Source organism: Camarhynchus parvulus, chromosome 1 (genome assembly GCF_901933205.1).
Source record: "Camarhynchus parvulus chromosome 1, STF_HiC, whole genome shotgun sequence".
Taxonomy (NCBI): domain Eukaryota; kingdom Metazoa; phylum Chordata; class Aves; order Passeriformes; family Thraupidae; genus Camarhynchus; species Camarhynchus parvulus.
In genome coordinates, this window is record NC_044571.1 from 68,687,067 (window position 1) to 68,703,987 (window position 16,921).

Below are 16,921 nucleotides of genomic sequence, written 5' to 3' on the forward strand. Positions count from 1 at the left end.
AAGAAGGTAAGTGTATTGGATGTTGAGGAAAAAATTGTTTTGTGTATGTATTTCAGTCTTAAAACAGCTAAAGAAAAGCAGCTGGTTTAAACTTGGGCCTGCATATGATGTAGTGATATGACACTTCTCTGCATTTGAATTGTAAGTTGGGGAGCAATCTTAAGCTGCTACTGGAGCATAAAATTGATAACCATTAGCTTGTTTAACTGAATAGATGAGAAGTCAAACATTAAGAAATGAGATTTCCAACCTACACAATGTTTATTGATGTTAAAGCGACTTCCCATTTATTTAACATTAGCTGTGAAATTAGAAGCACTGTGGCACTAAGATATTTTGTAGGTATGCCTTAAAGAATGAACAAACTTTGCAGATGCCTAGAACAAAGAAAACACAACTTACTCTACATCAGCATATATGTGACCCAAATTTGTCTTCCAAAAATTGTGGTCACAGTTGTTACTATAATCTTTTCATAAATACAGTTTTATTTTTGGGTGGTTTTCTGTTTGGTGGGGGGGTTTGTTGTTGTTGTTTGGGTAATATAATCTATGCTGAAAATTTTTATTGTGTATGCAGTGCAGCTGATGGGGTAGTTACTGGAGCTGTGATTATGAGATTGGGGTTGGGGGAGAGGGTGAGATTTGCATGCTTGAGATCACAAACAGAATGTGCTATTACATAAGAATGCAGAGGGCATGTAAGACTGCAAATTGTATTTAATCCTTCTTCTGATACTCTGGCTGCCCTTGACTGCTGTCACCAGTAATGTTGCAGTTGGTGCTACAACGCAGAAGTGTGAGGATATGATCTCTATCACTTTGTTGTAGCAAAAGCCTGGAACTCCCTTTGATACCCTGAAAAAAAGAAAAAAAAAACATAATCAGGACAGTTGTTGTAACATTCCCAGTTGAAGAGCAAACCTGTCAGGGCTATGAGAATTGCAAAAGTTTTTTGTGACCAAGACACTTGACAAGAATAGGTGGAGGGGCTTTAAGCATACAAGGAATACAGCTACAACCTCCTTGGCAGCTTTTAATGTAGGAAATAGGATAGCTCAGATGGCTAAGAATTCTTTCTTAACTTGAAAAATAAAAACTTGATGCTTTTGTGTCAAAATTTCTCTACCTAACCAATACTTTTTTCTTCACTTTGAGTAATTGTGTATACACATATGGGTTTATCTTTTCTCTTTCTTCTTTTAGTTCTGAGGTTTCTGGAATTTTGGCAGAAATATTTTTTTCAGATTCCCTATAGTTTGTTTGCAAGATTAAGTAGTACAGCAGTTGCAAGTTTTACATTTTCCAGTATTCTTGAGGGAAATGAGATTGGATTCTAAATTTAGAGGCAAGTTTTAGGATTATTTGCTTCAAACCCTTTCGGGGTAGTGTGATACACAACTCAAGACTAAGATTCCTTCAAGCCAAGATTAAGAAACACAAATATATATATATAGAGAGAGAGAGACAAACATGCAAACTAAACGTGTGAGTGGCATGCTGTACTATAAATAAGAAAATACTCTAACATTTCATTAGAACAGCTATATCTTTGCACTTCATGTAACATCTGCTTGACTGACTTAAAAATTCATTTTGGGCTTCTGCTGATATGTGATGATTTATTTTTTTAAATTAAAGTATTTACCTTTGTTTTAGACATACTTTGTAATATACCCTGTAAAATTACTATCTTATCTCAATGTGCATTTTATATTTCATAGTAAGTCTATATGAAATGCTCTTCAGCATCAAGAACCTTATCCATCTTGGGGAGGTACAGGGAAAGAAGGTTCTCACATTTTTCATTTTTCCCCCCCATCCCTCCATATTGCTTGTATTGATTTTATGGTGTATATTAACTGCAGAGGTATGAATTAATGAAATTTTCCAGGAAGCCAAGTTAGTTTTGGTTATTTTTAGTGATATTAATCTCCTTTCTGTATTCACTTTAGTGTGCCTGGTGATCTCAAAACACAGTAGTGAGAATAAAAATGAATGTGTCTTCCTAATGTTGTGGCAGAAGAAGAATAGCTTCACTTCTGTGTTAATACAGTGCCATAATCATACTTTTAAGTGCTTAGCAGGGCTAATCTTTTGGGATTTTTTTAGTCATCTCCTTGTAGGATCCAAACCAGGTAGTTCTAGGGAGTGGATAGTTTGGTGTTATGTCTACTGCTGAGGAAAGTGCTGTGGTCTTAAAACTAGGTAACCCCCATCACAGCTAAATTACACACAGATGAAGCAAAATAAATCCTTAGGTAAATTGTATAAATTGAGAGTTTGGGAACTGCTTAGCCAGAGGGAGCAAGCTAAGGGGGTGTCTCATGAGCTAGTTAGAGTGTAGGAAATGGATATGGGGAATTGGAGTGAGAGGCAAAAGGGCTGCTGGGTGAAGAAGCTAAGGTAGGCACTGGTGCTGAAAATTTGGGGTTGATTTGTTTGTTCTTTTAAACAGGCAGCCCGTTCCAAACACAAGTAACAGTTTGTGATGTGGTCTGAACTTCCTAAATTTTTGGCAGTATGCTGGTATTTTAAAAAGCTGCATTAATGCTTAAAAAATAATTTAAAATAATTAGGTATGGAGAGAGTGGAATCAAATGCAGTACACCCCACTTCCAAAAGCTGGAGTGTAGCAAACTGATGAAAAGAACTTACTTTCTACATGCATATTTTTATAGTGTCATCTGAATATGTACTTAGTAACTGATGTGGTGCTGTTTTGCAAACTGTAGGTTAAACAGGAGAAATTAAAAAGTATTAGAGAAAATGTGTGTCTGTGAGCCTCACATAAAGGACCTGGCTGAGAGGGGGGGAGGCAACTCAGAGAGCTCTTGTTATTAAATTCATTATGAAATAACTGTCAGGTCAATTTTGATATTTCCTAATTCATTTAATGACAAAGGTAAGTGTAAAGATGTCTTGCTGCTAGAATTCATTGGTGACATGAAGTTTGAAAAGTGCTTGTAATGCAGAGAGGCAGAAGAACTTTGGGGGATTTCTTAGGTCCAATGCCCAGACAGGGAATAAATCTGAAACATCTTTGTGATGCAGAATACTTCTTTACACCTAGCCTCCTTTCTCTCTGAGGGATGGAGTAAAAGGAATGGGATGAAATTTGTAGCCATGTGCTTTAGGGTGCTACAGCCAAAATAAAAGCTTGGAGGCTGAATAATTAAAAGGATCAAAGTAGAAAAGGGTGCAAAGTAACTGAGCAAACAGTGTGATGCAGTTATGAAGAAGGCATATGTGCTCTTGGGACACAGTCACAGGTGGTTCCAGTAGACAGAGGAAATTACTGGTGGTGTTCTACAAGCATCTGGTTAGACATCATGTAGTATGCTTCAGAAATTGTCATTTGTTTGGGGAGGAGATAGAAAAAAATGTGCAGAGGCAGGCTTCTAGGATGAAAGGAGAAATAAGTGTCTCACTAGAGAAAGCTTGAAGAACTGAACTGGGGTAGTCCAGCTAAAGAAACTGTGTATGTGAGTGTTGTCTATACATATACAGGTGGAGACAGTAAAGGGGGGTAAAATACTGAAACTGGAAGACAATATAAGCAAAACAACACCTGAGTATAGTCCAACTTTCTGAAGCTGTGGTTTCATCACAGTAGTGAGGTTTTGGAGTAAACAAGAACAGTAGAACTTGATCTGCTTTTTCTGCTAAATGTTGGTGAAATTTGAAAATAATTCCTTAATCATTGTGGAAATCCCAAAGAAAACAAACTTTATTGTGTACAGCCAAATGTATTCTGAATTTTATGAAGAATTGTCTTTAACTAAACAGCATTCCCTCAGTTTCTCTCTTTCAAGTTTTTTTTGTCATTTCATGGTATACAATGATGCTCTTGGAGTGGCTGTGGTGCTTTCTCAGAGACAGCTATCATTTGCTTTCCTGAGCTAATGGGAGAACTTGTATTTTTCCAAAGGGTGTTAGTGGGAGGACAGGGAGGAGAACTTAGCCTTTTACGCTCACTCTTTTTATACTTGCTACACTTTGAAATAGACACTGAATTGCTTTTAGGAGGGGTCATTTCCTTCATTGACCTTGCAGTGTGCTGGATGGTAGAGACTGTAATTTGGATACCTCCATTAGGTGCTTAAAGATAGGTGGGATGAATCCAAGCCAAAGCATTCAGGAGGGAATAGATCTGTCTAAAGAGCTTCTGAAATAAGTGGAGAGTAGGCAGCTAAGGCAGGGCTCCTATGTTCAGAAGATGTGATGCACTGAGATCTTTTTCAAGAAGTCTAGAAGCTTGGACGTTGCTGTAAATTTTGCACTTGATATTTGATGTAGAAAACAGTTTGCTGAATTCCAACAAAGAAAGCTTTGTTGCAACTTACCTAAAGTGAGAGCCACAGCTTGAGAGTGTGACTTGGAAAAAAGTATCCAAGCAGTTAGTCTGCTAAAGTCTCGCTGAAACTTGATGAAATGTGGGCTTGTAGGTCAAAGTACAGCAGCAGCTAGACTCCTGCTTGCCATGGGCATTGCTAAGTGCTACCAAATGTATTTTGTGACCTTGCAAACAGTCGCTTGAGGAGCCAAAATTTAATCTCTTTTGCATTGTAAATAATGTCATGGTGAGCTTTTTATATGTTATTTTAATGCTATATGGAAAAGAAATTATATTCAGTAGTTTGCAAATATAAGAGAGGAACATTATGGCTGAAGGTGCTGGTGGTTATATGGAGGAAATTAATTAAAGAAAAATTATGGTGTGATGTTATTACTATGTTGCATGTGGACCTCACTTTACTTGTGGTGAAAGACAGTAGTGGGACAAAGTTTTGGATTCAGAAGACTGGCAGAAGGATTCAGGAAGGCAAATCTGTGGCAGCTGGGAGCCAGGAAGGATGCTGTCTGACTGTGGCATCTTGTAGGAGATGCACTAGCTGAGATCAGGAGGGAGCATTCTAGGGCTTTTATTTAGGCTCATAGGGTATTCAGGTGCAGATTTTGATATTTTAATTCTAAGTTAATTTTTCAGGTTTATATTTTTCCTCTTCATTCAGGAGCTATGTTGCTTATGTGTCATTGCTAGAGTATGTTTCTACCTTATTGAAAGCTATTTTTTACTGGCACAGTTGATTCAATCACTAACAGAATCTTCTGGTGTTTATAATCGAAAATACCAGCTGTTAGAATTTAATCTTCCTAGATTATGGATATGTGAACAACATTCTGCTGACCTCTTTGACCTTCTTTTTAACATATGTTAACATGTTAAACTGTTTTCTCAAATAATTTGGAGCAGTCTTCCAAAACCAACGACAGTTTTTAGTAACTGTAAAAAATAAATAATTTGTCTCTGTAAGCTTTCCTAATACTGATGCTTTGGGGTTTTTTACCAGATAAATTTGCGCCTCATCTTGGTAAGCGGGAAAACAAAAGAGTTCCTGTTTTCACCGAATGACTCTGCTGCAGATATTGCAAAACATGTGTATGACAACTGGCCAATGGGTGAGTAGCAGCGTGGCTTTGGCTTTTTAACTGGTGAGCAAGGAGATTCCCTGTGTATTCAGACTGAAGTGTCAGTAAACTGATCTCTTGCTCAACATTCAAAGTAAGCATGTTTATTCACTATCTGGACAAAGATTTATGTAGAAATACAGGTGCCCTGCCTTCTTTTTCACAGTTCCATCAGTTGGGCAGATTTTTACATGTTAGGACTGTTTCTTACTTTATTTCTAAAATCTGCTTCCCCAAATTGAAGTACTTCTTTCCCCCTATCTTTAGACACTTTTCTTTATTGATCGATTTAGAATATCTAGTAAGTGTGAGGAAATGTCGGAGATATAAAACCTCTTACGTGAGAACAGCTAAAATAAAACATGGGAAGTCACAGGAATGCATTAGTGAAATTGAGTCTGAAGTACTTTTTCCTTACTGCCTTATCTTGGAAAGGATCTGTAATACTGATATTTCTCCAGGAAGAAAACGAATATAAAAGCTCATTTTAAGAGACATGAGAAGACTGGTTGCTGTTTGTGTAAATATACTTGGTGTCATACAGGAATACTGGCTTTGGAAAATGGACTTGAGAACTTAAGATGTGTATTCACATATGTGAATAGCTCCCCAAAACAAAGTGCTTCTGTTCTCCCTGACTATGATTTCATGGGAAAATAGCCAAAACCCAGACATAGCATTACATACGATGAAAGAAAATGCTTCTTTTGGTACAAGACTTCATTTGGGTTACTGTTTTGATGTTAAAAAGATTACTGTTTAGACAAACTAAAACATTGCACTATCTGTTTCTGTAGTGTCTTTGTCAAAGACACATGGTAGATAATAGTTTATGCCAAAAAGTTAATGGTGATAATCAGTATTTTAGGCCTAAAACTGGTCTTTGAGGTCAGGAAAAAGTTCAGTTTGCTGTTTGATTTGCTGGGATGCAGTATTATGTATTTAGTAAAATATGTAATGAAGGAGGAGGTTTTAAGTCCTCTGAAGTATGAGTAAAACACTTTTAAAAATAGGTTAACATAGCTTCTGTGCTGTACATATTTTAATGTACATATGTACATAATGTACAACATAGTTGTCATAACCAAATGTTCTTTGTGTACATTTATCTGAATTGGTAGATGCAGAACTGGATTTTTTTTTCCTTACTCAAGTCTATGCCTGTGAACATGTGATGTCATGTTCACAGTCTTGTGAAGAGCTTGAAAGTTGCAGATTCTGAGTTTAGAGTTGGGAAGAAACCCAGACCTTAAAGTCTCTTCTTTAAAAAAAAGTAGAACCAGACATGGAAATCTCAGTTCAAATACCTGCTGTCCTGGGGGAGTACTCTAAATTTTGATGAATATTTAATTGCTTTTGCAAAGAAAAATAGTCTCAATTTAAATGAAAAAAGACATCTCACTTCAGAATAGCATATAGATTTTCACAAACATTAGCCCATTAGATGTTTTCAGACTGAGATTGCTCCTCTTTGCTGCAGGACTGAGAAATCTTGATGAGGACTAAAGTTGCCTTGAAACAGAGATGTTACAATTGTTTTCACCGCCATTTGGACTTGTCATGATCTTGTGGGGAAAAAAGGAATGAAATAACCTCCGTCACATGCTGGCAGGATTAAGGCAAACCTTGCCCCACCTCTTTTGGCAATACAGTTGTTAATTAAGGATGTCTCGACTTGCAGTAGAAAATGCCAAATTTATTTTAATGTATATCATCTAGATAGGCTACCTGGTCTCTTCTTCTCCTCCCCAATTTCTGCTAAATAATATTAACTTCTTTCTTGTACAGCAATTATCTGAACTTTAAAAAAAAAGGTAGATTCAGTGAGTCCTTGGCTCATTTAGTCATCGGTGGAAATTAAAATTTGAATTCATGTCAGAAAGAAATGTTTCAGACTTCCAGCCAAGAAGCAGAAATTAAAAGGATGGGTAACTTGGCAGCTTAACAGTGAGAAAATACCTGTGCCAAAATCTAGTCTGTCTTCTTTTGGTTGTGGTTTTACATCATTATGGCACTGTCAACTGGCTGAATTTCTCTTGACAGCCACAGTATAGTGGAGTTCAGACTGTATGGAGTAAAAAAATCCAAAACAAAACTATTATGGTAGCAGTGCAATAATTCAGCCACTTCACAGCATAGCAGAACGGGCATGTGCTTGAATTGCAAGACAATTGAATCAGACCCTAAGTGGAAATACTTGAAATTCAAATAGCTTTGGTTGCCTAATTTGATCTAATCTTATAAACCAGGCACATGGGAGCACCTGGGAGTGTTGCACATTCTACTGTTGGTACCAGCCTTGCTCCCACCGCAGTCTGGGGCTGAGATGGCTCCTGCTGCCCAGTCTCTGCCTGCTTGCTTTTTGCACCAGATGCCTCTCTGTACACTCTGCAGCTGTGGCTTTTGTTTTACATGCTTCCCCTTCTACCCTTTTCAGTTCTTCTTCTTTTGTGGTGCCAGTTGCTATTGCCTGTATGTTAATTGTGTGTTCCCAGTGAACAGGTTGGTTTCTGTGGCTTGTCCTGATCTCTTGCTGAATATTGATTTTGCTATATAAACACTACAAAAAACAGAAAGAGAGAATGTTTGTGAACAACTGTAGCCAGATATCTGGTCATCTAAGAAACAGAAGACACTGTATTCCCAGAAAGACCATTTAAATTCAACATTTCAAGGCTTTATGATACTTGTTCTGAAAGCAAAGTGCATATTTATTTGTTCTTCACATTGTGACAAGGAATGGGAAAAGAGTAGGAAAGACCATTTAAGCTTATCATTTATTTATGATAGCTTAAGCATTATAGGAAAATGCAAGCTTGCTTTTTTTTGAACCACTGTTTGCTACATAAAAACATTGAAACACATAAAAACACACATAAAACCGGATGGGCCTTGGAGAAGCTCCTTAAAATGTATTGGTGGGTGCTCTGAGAGAGCTCTGTGGTGGCAGTCGGGGGCTGCTCAGGTCACTGCCCCCTCCAGACATGGAACTGGTTGGAGCTGGCCATCATCGAACGGCACTGAGCTGCCTCCGGAGCTTTTTTCCGTGCTGTGATCTCAGAGTCCTGTTTCAAGTGACCCATCACATGTGTGCTCGCTCTGTGTGCGGCAGCTTCCCGTTGCTGGAGAACGGCTCCAGCTAGTCAATTAGCTGGTGATGAGAAGTATGACTTGGGAAGCTTCAGAATGGCCTGGATATCAAGATTCAGGAAGCAATTTGCATGTATGAAATATTTTCTTTAGGACTTGTGTATCTGCTAAATATATCCTGCAGTCTGTGACATCAGTAATATTTATACTTGCAGACATAAAATTACGTGTTTCAATGCCCAGGGTCAAATAATAGATTCAAGAATAGACTTCAGGAGTGCTGGCCATGAATTATCTGCATGTACCTTCAGCCTGTGTTCTCTCTTCAGTGTTTTATACAAGAGTCCTTTCCCGATTTTCTTCCTGGGTAAAGGTAAGAGAAGTAACAAAAGATGTTTTTATTACAATGTAACTGTGAAAATTCTCTCTCTCTTCAGACTGGGAAGAAGAACAAGTCAGCAGTCCAAATATCTTGCGGCTTATTTATCAAGGGAGGTTTCTTCATGGCAATGTGACATTAGGAGGTATGAAAATAATTTTTATTATACATGTTACAGTTTGGCAAAAGGGGATATTTATTTACAGTTCAGTGAATACTACTTTATTGTTCAAGATCACAGGATGGCCTGCTTTATACTGCTGTTCTTGTGCATAGAGTGACATTGTACTTTACTGCATATTTTTCCATCTTGTTACCATGAGCTGTTAAACTTTGCGAGGTCCCACCTGCTAAGTCAAGTCTCCTCCCACACAAAGAAACTGTAGTGCTGCTTTTATTTGTTGTGTTTCTAAATGGAATATTTTGTTCCACCCCTCTTACACTGCATTTGCAGTACAAGCTACTTAATAAATATCTGAAGTATTTTTAAATGCTTGATAAACTATATGATAATTGGTCAAACAATACTTTAAATCTTCGTGCAACGCAGGGAGACACCCTGTGAATGAGAATGAGGGGAAGCATTCTTGCTGTCCAGTGCTCTCCCAGGGATACAATTGCATAGTTATGTGAAAACAACACTAAATGGCTTCACTTCGATTGCTAAGGAAATGCAATTCAACTGTGCCCCCTCGTGGCAAGTGTTTCCCCACGATTATGCATTTTGGTGGGAACCCTTCATAGAGGTGTGACACACATTTGTTAAGTCACATTTGTTACCTCCTTTTGTAGGTAGCATTTGCCAGTGGGAATATCAGCTGTATCAATGACTAAACAATATGAGACTCTCCATTCTGTGCCAGTTTAAAAACAAATTAATGCTTCTACTTTGTATGTTCAAATTATTTATGGTTTGGTACCTGAATGCAGTACAGAAAGGAGAATATAATATAATGCAAAATCGCCAATTAATTATTGTGAAGTTAAGAGGAATCTGAAAATAATATTTCTGGACTGCTTATGGTGATGTTCCATGAAGGACTGACTGGGATGATATAGCTATTGATTCACTTTCTACCATTCCCAGTGTTGCCTAGTGATGTACTTACATATTTACTCTCCACATATATAAATTTTTAATGCTTCTATATATACAAACAAGATCATTGTCAGCTCAGCTGGAAGAATTCTGAAATTTTTATTCACTCTTTAATTTGTATTTTTACCAGGTGACAGTGAGTGCAGCTAGTAGCAGTTGGAGTAGAGTTGAAAGACAAATGTTAAGTCTTGGATCATCTCTGCAATTAAAGATGCTAGTCTTACCCTACATTTCCAGGCAAGGATAGCTAACTGGGATTTACTTTGCCATTTATTTACTTTACACTTTACTGAGTGCTGCTCTTCACCACCAGTATTTTTCCCTTTAGTGACATTTGTCTCAATATGAGAAAATGTTGAATATTTGTTCAATATATTTAATATATTATTTAATGAATTAAGCTGAAAAATAATAGCTGCATGCTGCTGACTTTTGCATTAACTTAGGTCTATGAATTTTGAACACGTACTTGGGTTCAGGGCATTTTAGTTCATTCTTAATCACTCATGCGTTGAGATTTAATCATCATGTTTTTACCCCAAGGATCTTACATGTATATTAGTGTTTTTCAAAAATATTCTCGTTGCTGTATTGTTTTAAGAAAAAGAATCCCTGAAACATTGGCTTAACTTCAGTACTAATGAAGTTATCAGGAGTAAGATTACACAGCTGAAAGTGGAACAGGAATGAAACAGCCTGAAAAGACTCTTACTTCAGTTTGTGTTGTTCATTAGAGGTAACCTTAAGTGAACTAGTTACCTTTAAAAGGGAGGTGAAGGGGGGAGTTTATTAAACAATATTTATATTATGTTTCTTAACTTTCATTAAGCTTTTCTAGCTGCAGTTCTCTTTGACTGAGTTATAGCACTTAGTGTTATATTTGCTTTTGGTGATTAGGAAATATTGACTGGAATTTGGACCTCCTGAAAATCATTTTATCATCCAGTGAAACAAAAGTTTCCAAGGAAACAGTTTGATGTTTTTCTTTTTAACTGGAGTCCATTTTTGTTCACTTTTACCTTACATGTCTGTGTAGTGTTATGAATTTAAGACTCCTATAAACTAAGATGCCTCAGAAAAGAAAAATTGGTAGGAAAAAGTGCTTTTGAGTGAAAAACTTTACTTTCGATAAATCATCCCTTGTGATACCCCCTCTGAATGGCCTGTCACTACAGGAACAGCAGAGCTAATGGCACTGGGAGCAGTGTGGAACAGACCCCTCTGTAAAGCTGCACTGCTCCTGCCTGCAGTGCTTGAGCCACACTGCTTTGTTGTGTCCTGCCTGTACAGAGGGCTGGGGAGTTGGCTAGCAAGGCAGAGTCCGTTGTTCAGCTTCCAACAGGAAATTTAATCCTTTAGCTAAATATTTGTTCTGCAGTTTGCATTTCAAATAATATTAATTAGGGAAGTAATACATAATCAACAGTTCTCCATTTCTTGGTAGATAATGGTAATCAGCAGCATTTGCTTCCTTATTTACTGGTGAAGGGACGTTTAACCCACCATGTGCCATCCACATTCCAAAAGGGGGTGAAAAGTAAGTTCTGATGATAGAAAATACAAAGCAACAATGGAATTGAACAGTCGGGAAAGGAATTAAATACAAATTGGCTAAAGTGAGAGAAAGGGGTGAGAGCACAAAGAGAAGAGCAAGAAGGGATTACTGAGCATAGGTTAGGCTGCTCAGATGCTGTCGTGGTGCTTCAAGCAAGAAGCTGGAAATTTCTAGCAAGAACTTGTGTAAACTGTGCAAACTACTAGCTAAAATTAGTTAATATAAATATTAGCATAGTACTACTTGATTACTGTAAATAGTTAATCTCCACAACTCACTAATCAAGTCTCCTGAATTGTGTTGATATTATGAAAGATGTTCCTAATGTGATTATTTTGCAATTCAAGAGTTTATGTTATGAAGACAATCCTTTTCCATGGAGTTTGCAAAGACCATATTAACAGTCAGAGTTTGCAGTTGTATCATGGTGTCAAGTACGCAAAATGCATCATCTTTGTCAGATTTCAAGTTATCCATAGCTTCTAGTTGCAGGGCACAGGCAGTGCTTCAGTAAACTAAGCAACTTTCAGATTCCCCTTTCCATAGAGATGGATTTTCCCAAAGTACAGCTGCTTCAAAGAATCTTGTGGAGTTCTCTATCACTTTGTGTGCTTACCCCTGTGTTTGAACCCGTGTTTTAATCATAATTTGCATTTATTTAAATAAATATGTAGGCAATGAACATGATTTAATAGTGGTGTTGTAGTGAGGCTTTTTATTGGTGAATCTTTAATCTATGCTGTAGGGATTAAAACAGAGGGGCATTTTTTGTTTCATTTGCCTTCAGGTTTATTGCCCATTCTTTATTCATTTATTCACTTAAAATGCCATTTCACTGTATGTGAAAATAAAAGCTGTAACTTGAATTTGATAGGACAAAGTCTACTCAAGTCAGAATTATTTGTGTATTAAGGATTCAATTCTTGTAAAATTTATCGCTGACTTTTTTTTCCACTATAAAGTAGGAAGGGCAGAACTTTGCCAAAGACCTTTTATTTCTCAGAAAAACAATCAAGGAAAATAAGTATGCAGCGTATTTGTATACTTAAATTAGAATGTAGAAATTATCATTTTAGTTTCAGACACAACCAGAATGAATTGTGGAAAGCATAATTTTTAAAAATTTTTTGTTGCTAAAGCTCACAAAGGCAGCATTTTGAGACCTACTACTTTAAATTTGATATTTTTCACATGCAGCTGATGTTACAGATTAATATTATAAGGCAAGATGCCTTTTAATTTAAGACTCCTGTAAACTAAGATGCCTCAGAAAAGAAAAATTGGTAGGAAAAAGTGCTTTTGAGTGAAAGAGATTTTGTATTTCAAGAAATCTATATCATGGATCAAAATATGTGTTAGGAAAATCTGTTTTGCCGTAGAGGCTCAGTGTTTTGATATCTCAGGAATAACAATTTGGTGGGTGCACTAGCAATTTTTTTGCATCCTTATCATTAAAGAGTGCTTAACCACCTGAGTCTTGGCATAAATGCCCACTTCACTTTTTTACTCAAAAGAGGAAAGCTAAGCTTCCTAACAGGAGTATCATGTCTTTAAGAATGCAGTGTTCTAAGTGACTACTGTCATGCCCTAAGTCCCTGATTTACCAAACTTCAACCAGTAAGCAGTTCAAACCTAACAGTATGAACTTTTGAGTAGGTGCTAATCCAATTACAGTTAGTTTCAGCTGGGTATTTTGGAAAAAAGAAGGCTGATATAATGTGTTAATAACTCTCCCTTTTTCCTTTTGCAGCATTAAAACTTCCTTTTGGCAAAACAACAGTGATGCATTTGGTGGCTAGAGAGACACTGCCAGAACCAAACTCTCAAGGTAGGCTGGGCACTAGAAGAGTTGCTTACTCGAGTACATGGCAGAGTGGTCAGGTCTCTTACAGGGTCTTTGAGTATTTTATAGTAGGGAAAAGTCAAGTCCTTGTGTTCTTTTGTGAAGAAATCAATGGAGTGCTTTTGTACATGTTTGTAGAAAACTAAGAAATTAACTTTCTGGTTTAGCATTTTTATATAGTGCAGAAACTTACTCAGATCTTAAAAGTTCTTGTTTTTGTTGTGAAAAACTAGTCCTGATTTATTTTTCAGTTATGTATGCATGTATATAACAAGAAATAATTTTTTTTACTGGAAATAATTAAGAACAGACTTGTATTAAGCATACTCTCACACAGAAAGAACAGCCTCATTGCTTTAGAAATGGAATGTAAGTAAAACTTCTCTCTTCTTTGTAGGTCAAAGGAACCGTGAAAAAACTGGAGAAAGCAATTGCTGTGTAATCCTGTAAACCCTGTTAGCTTTACCTGCTAAGTGTGATGTAATATAGTCTTTGTCTTTCATGCTGCTGGAATAGAAGAGGCCCTACCTTGCTTCAACCACCTGTAGGAAGAGCCTGTCTGTAAATCCATGGAACTGAAATAATACACGAACACTGTCTCATTAGTCTTTAAAAAAAAAAAATTGAAAGATCTATGAACACTTTAGTTGTTTATTTTTTTCAAATCCTCCTTTTTGTTTGTTGAATAATCTTACAGTACATCACTGTTTGAAAGAATTCAGTCTCCAGAAAAGTTTGTGTTTTTTTCCATAGCAGGAATCTTTTTGCTACCACAAAAAATCTGCATTAACCAGATCTAACCAGTCAAGCTTTCTAGATGCAATTTGCACTAAATATGGTTGACAGTATATTTCTCCTCAACAATCTCTAACAATATTTGAGACATCTAGTGATAACCCACAATGTATAATGCAACACTGGAAAATAGTATATTAATAAGTAAAACAAATCTCACTTATGGCCAAATCAATGGAAAAACTGTTAAGTCAATTCTACCTAAGTCAACCTCGGTGGCCAAACTGGCACAGATACTAACTAAACCAAGTCTAACTATATATCTTTTCACTGCAACAAAGAAAAAATACTATGTGCCTGGAATTTAAAAGCACTCTGTAGAGGGCTGATGAAACTGATTTTTTTGTTACTGTGCGCACTCCGATCGTGTGTTAGTTGAGTGCTTATTCAGACAGCACAAACAAGTGCAGAGAGTGCATTTCCTAGCCTTAATATGGGAGGGGTAGTTTCCTGTAGTTCATAGGCTTTTATTATTGTGCATAAATGTTAGAAAACATCATTTACTAATCTGTTTTATGTATTTGAATATTGGCAATTGGTGTTTTTCAGTCATTTTTCCCATCTGTACCTTAGACTTCAGTGTCATGCTTACTCATTAGAGATTTCAAAAGAATTATTAAAATTTAAAAAGCAAAAAGAAAAACTTCTGCCATAGTACTAGTTTTGTTTCTTTACGTAATCTGCATTTGGTATTAGTGCTTGCAATGGTATTAAAATCAGAAACTGATTTTTGAAGGCATACATAATTGAAAAGGATGCCATTCTTTTATTTCATATCAATAATTTAAATGTTGATATGCTAAAGAAATTTGCACAGCACTAAAGCATGAGCTAGTTTCATCTAAACCTGTAAAAAATAAAAATAAATAAAAATTAAAAAATGTAAAAGATTTTATATTTTTTCACTGGGGAGGAATTCTTCCTGGGTGAAATTACAAATATGTGTAGAATATATTTAATAAAAATCTTATAAAATACATAACTATAGAAGTTAAATATAGATTGGCGTGTAGTATAATAGAATAATATTCCATATAAATAGCTTTAGCCTTTAAAAAAAACTGAGTCACAGGTTGACATTGTGTTCTGTACTTAAGTGTCCACAACTCTTACAGATGTTCTGTGTAATCGTTTTTCCGAATGATTGGCATCATTCAAATGTAAACAGGTTATTTTATTCATTGTTACTGCTTTGATGAAATGCTTTATATGCAGTAGATTTACAAAAATATTGTTCATACTGATCAGAATTAAATTTGTATAGAGCAGAGTTTTAAAACAAATTGTAAATAGCACTAAACATTTTCTTTCTGCAACCTGTACTGATAGACTCTTCTGTAAACTAAATAAAAGAATATTGTAGCGCATTTCAGTGGTGTTTCAAGGGTTGTAATTGGGCCTGAACTGCTTTTAATAGTACGTCTTAATCTGGAAATTAAGTAAGGACTCAATTTTATTTATTTTTAAAAAAGGAGGGGCACAAAGCTTGCTGAAAAATGCTAATGGGATTTATCACTTCAATATTTGTTTTCTTTTCACTCCATAAGTGGCCTGGAAGTCTTTCTTCTGTAGAAGAGGAATGTGAGCATGAGCAGTTGCAAAAGTGCAGCCTGTGTCACAGCCTTGTGTGCCTCCCAGGAGCCGTGTGCTCGGACTGTGAGTTTTTGCAGTCTTCATTTACTGATCACAGAAAGCACGGACATTCCCCTTGAGGTGCTGGGAACTGAGATGACACCATTGTGTGCTCATTACTAAAATGAATCTTGGGAGGGGGCTTTTCCTTCTGCTCTGCAGTGTGGTTGCTAAATAAGAAACTGTAGGGACACAAACCTTCTTCTTTAAAAAGACAAAAGTGTGATAGACTTCCCTTGTCCAAAATGCTGACCACCCAAGTAACACAGAATTAGATGGCAAATGGCTATGACAGCGCAAGAAAAAGAAATGGTCTGAGACAGGACATGCTCAGTTAGTTAAACAAATCTTTCAAATGCATTGATTTTGAAAAAGAAATGCATGAGATGTAATCCTAGTTTGAAAAAGTAGCCAGGTACTTAATACAGAATAAATACATGAAAATCCAGAAGCTTCCATTTAAAGTATTTGGTGAGGTTCTGTAGCAAAGTATGTGGAGTTCCCTTTTGTTAAGGTGAATAAGATGCATATATGCACATGTCCAAGCAAATCCTTAAATACTGCCTGGCATTTAAAGCATGCCAAAATAATTCCTGCAGAAAATGGATAGAACAGTTTGCCTGAATTTTCCCACCAATTGTCAGAGTTCTGCTCTTGAAAGAGCATTTCTGTTGTGATGTGAGGAGGGTGGAAAATTTGGGCTGGGGGATTGCTAAAAGATGTGTGCTTTTTTCCTTGTGTGCTTTGTATTGTGGTTTGTGCATTTGCCAAAACAAAAGCAGTAGCTCTTAATCCCACATTTCCCAGCTTTGCTAAAGCTCATGCATATGCTTCTCTTCTTCTTTGATGGGAGTAAAGTGGATACTAGCAGCCCAAAAAGATTAAAGCTAAGTCTTAGCAGGGTCAGGCTGTTGGATGGTCTGATAATACACTGAAGAGTTTGACATTTGATTTGCACTGCTAGATGGAAATGATCTTTTCCTTATGCATTAGTTAATAGATGTCATGAAGCAAGGGGAGGACAGAATGATCTGGAGCCTTTCTTATTCTGAAATAC

At 36.6% G+C, this 16,921-nt stretch overlaps 1 protein-coding gene across 1 annotated transcript in view; it reads left to right on the top strand.

The window, feature by feature from the left end:
• The window catches only part of UBL3 (ubiquitin like 3), a 55,617-nt gene extending 40,018 nt beyond the window's left edge, over positions 1-15,599 (top strand). Inside the window, exons 2-5 of the mRNA XM_030948266.1 lie at positions 5,354-5,462; positions 8,999-9,085; positions 13,345-13,422; positions 13,835-15,599. Of these exons, the coding sequence (XP_030804126.1) occupies positions 5,354-5,462; positions 8,999-9,085; positions 13,345-13,422; positions 13,835-13,887 (327 nt within the window). The 3' untranslated portion in view covers positions 13,888-15,599. The remainder of the gene's footprint in view (positions 1-5,353; positions 5,463-8,998; positions 9,086-13,344; positions 13,423-13,834) is intronic.
• The last annotated feature ends 1,322 nt before the right edge of the window (positions 15,600-16,921 follow it).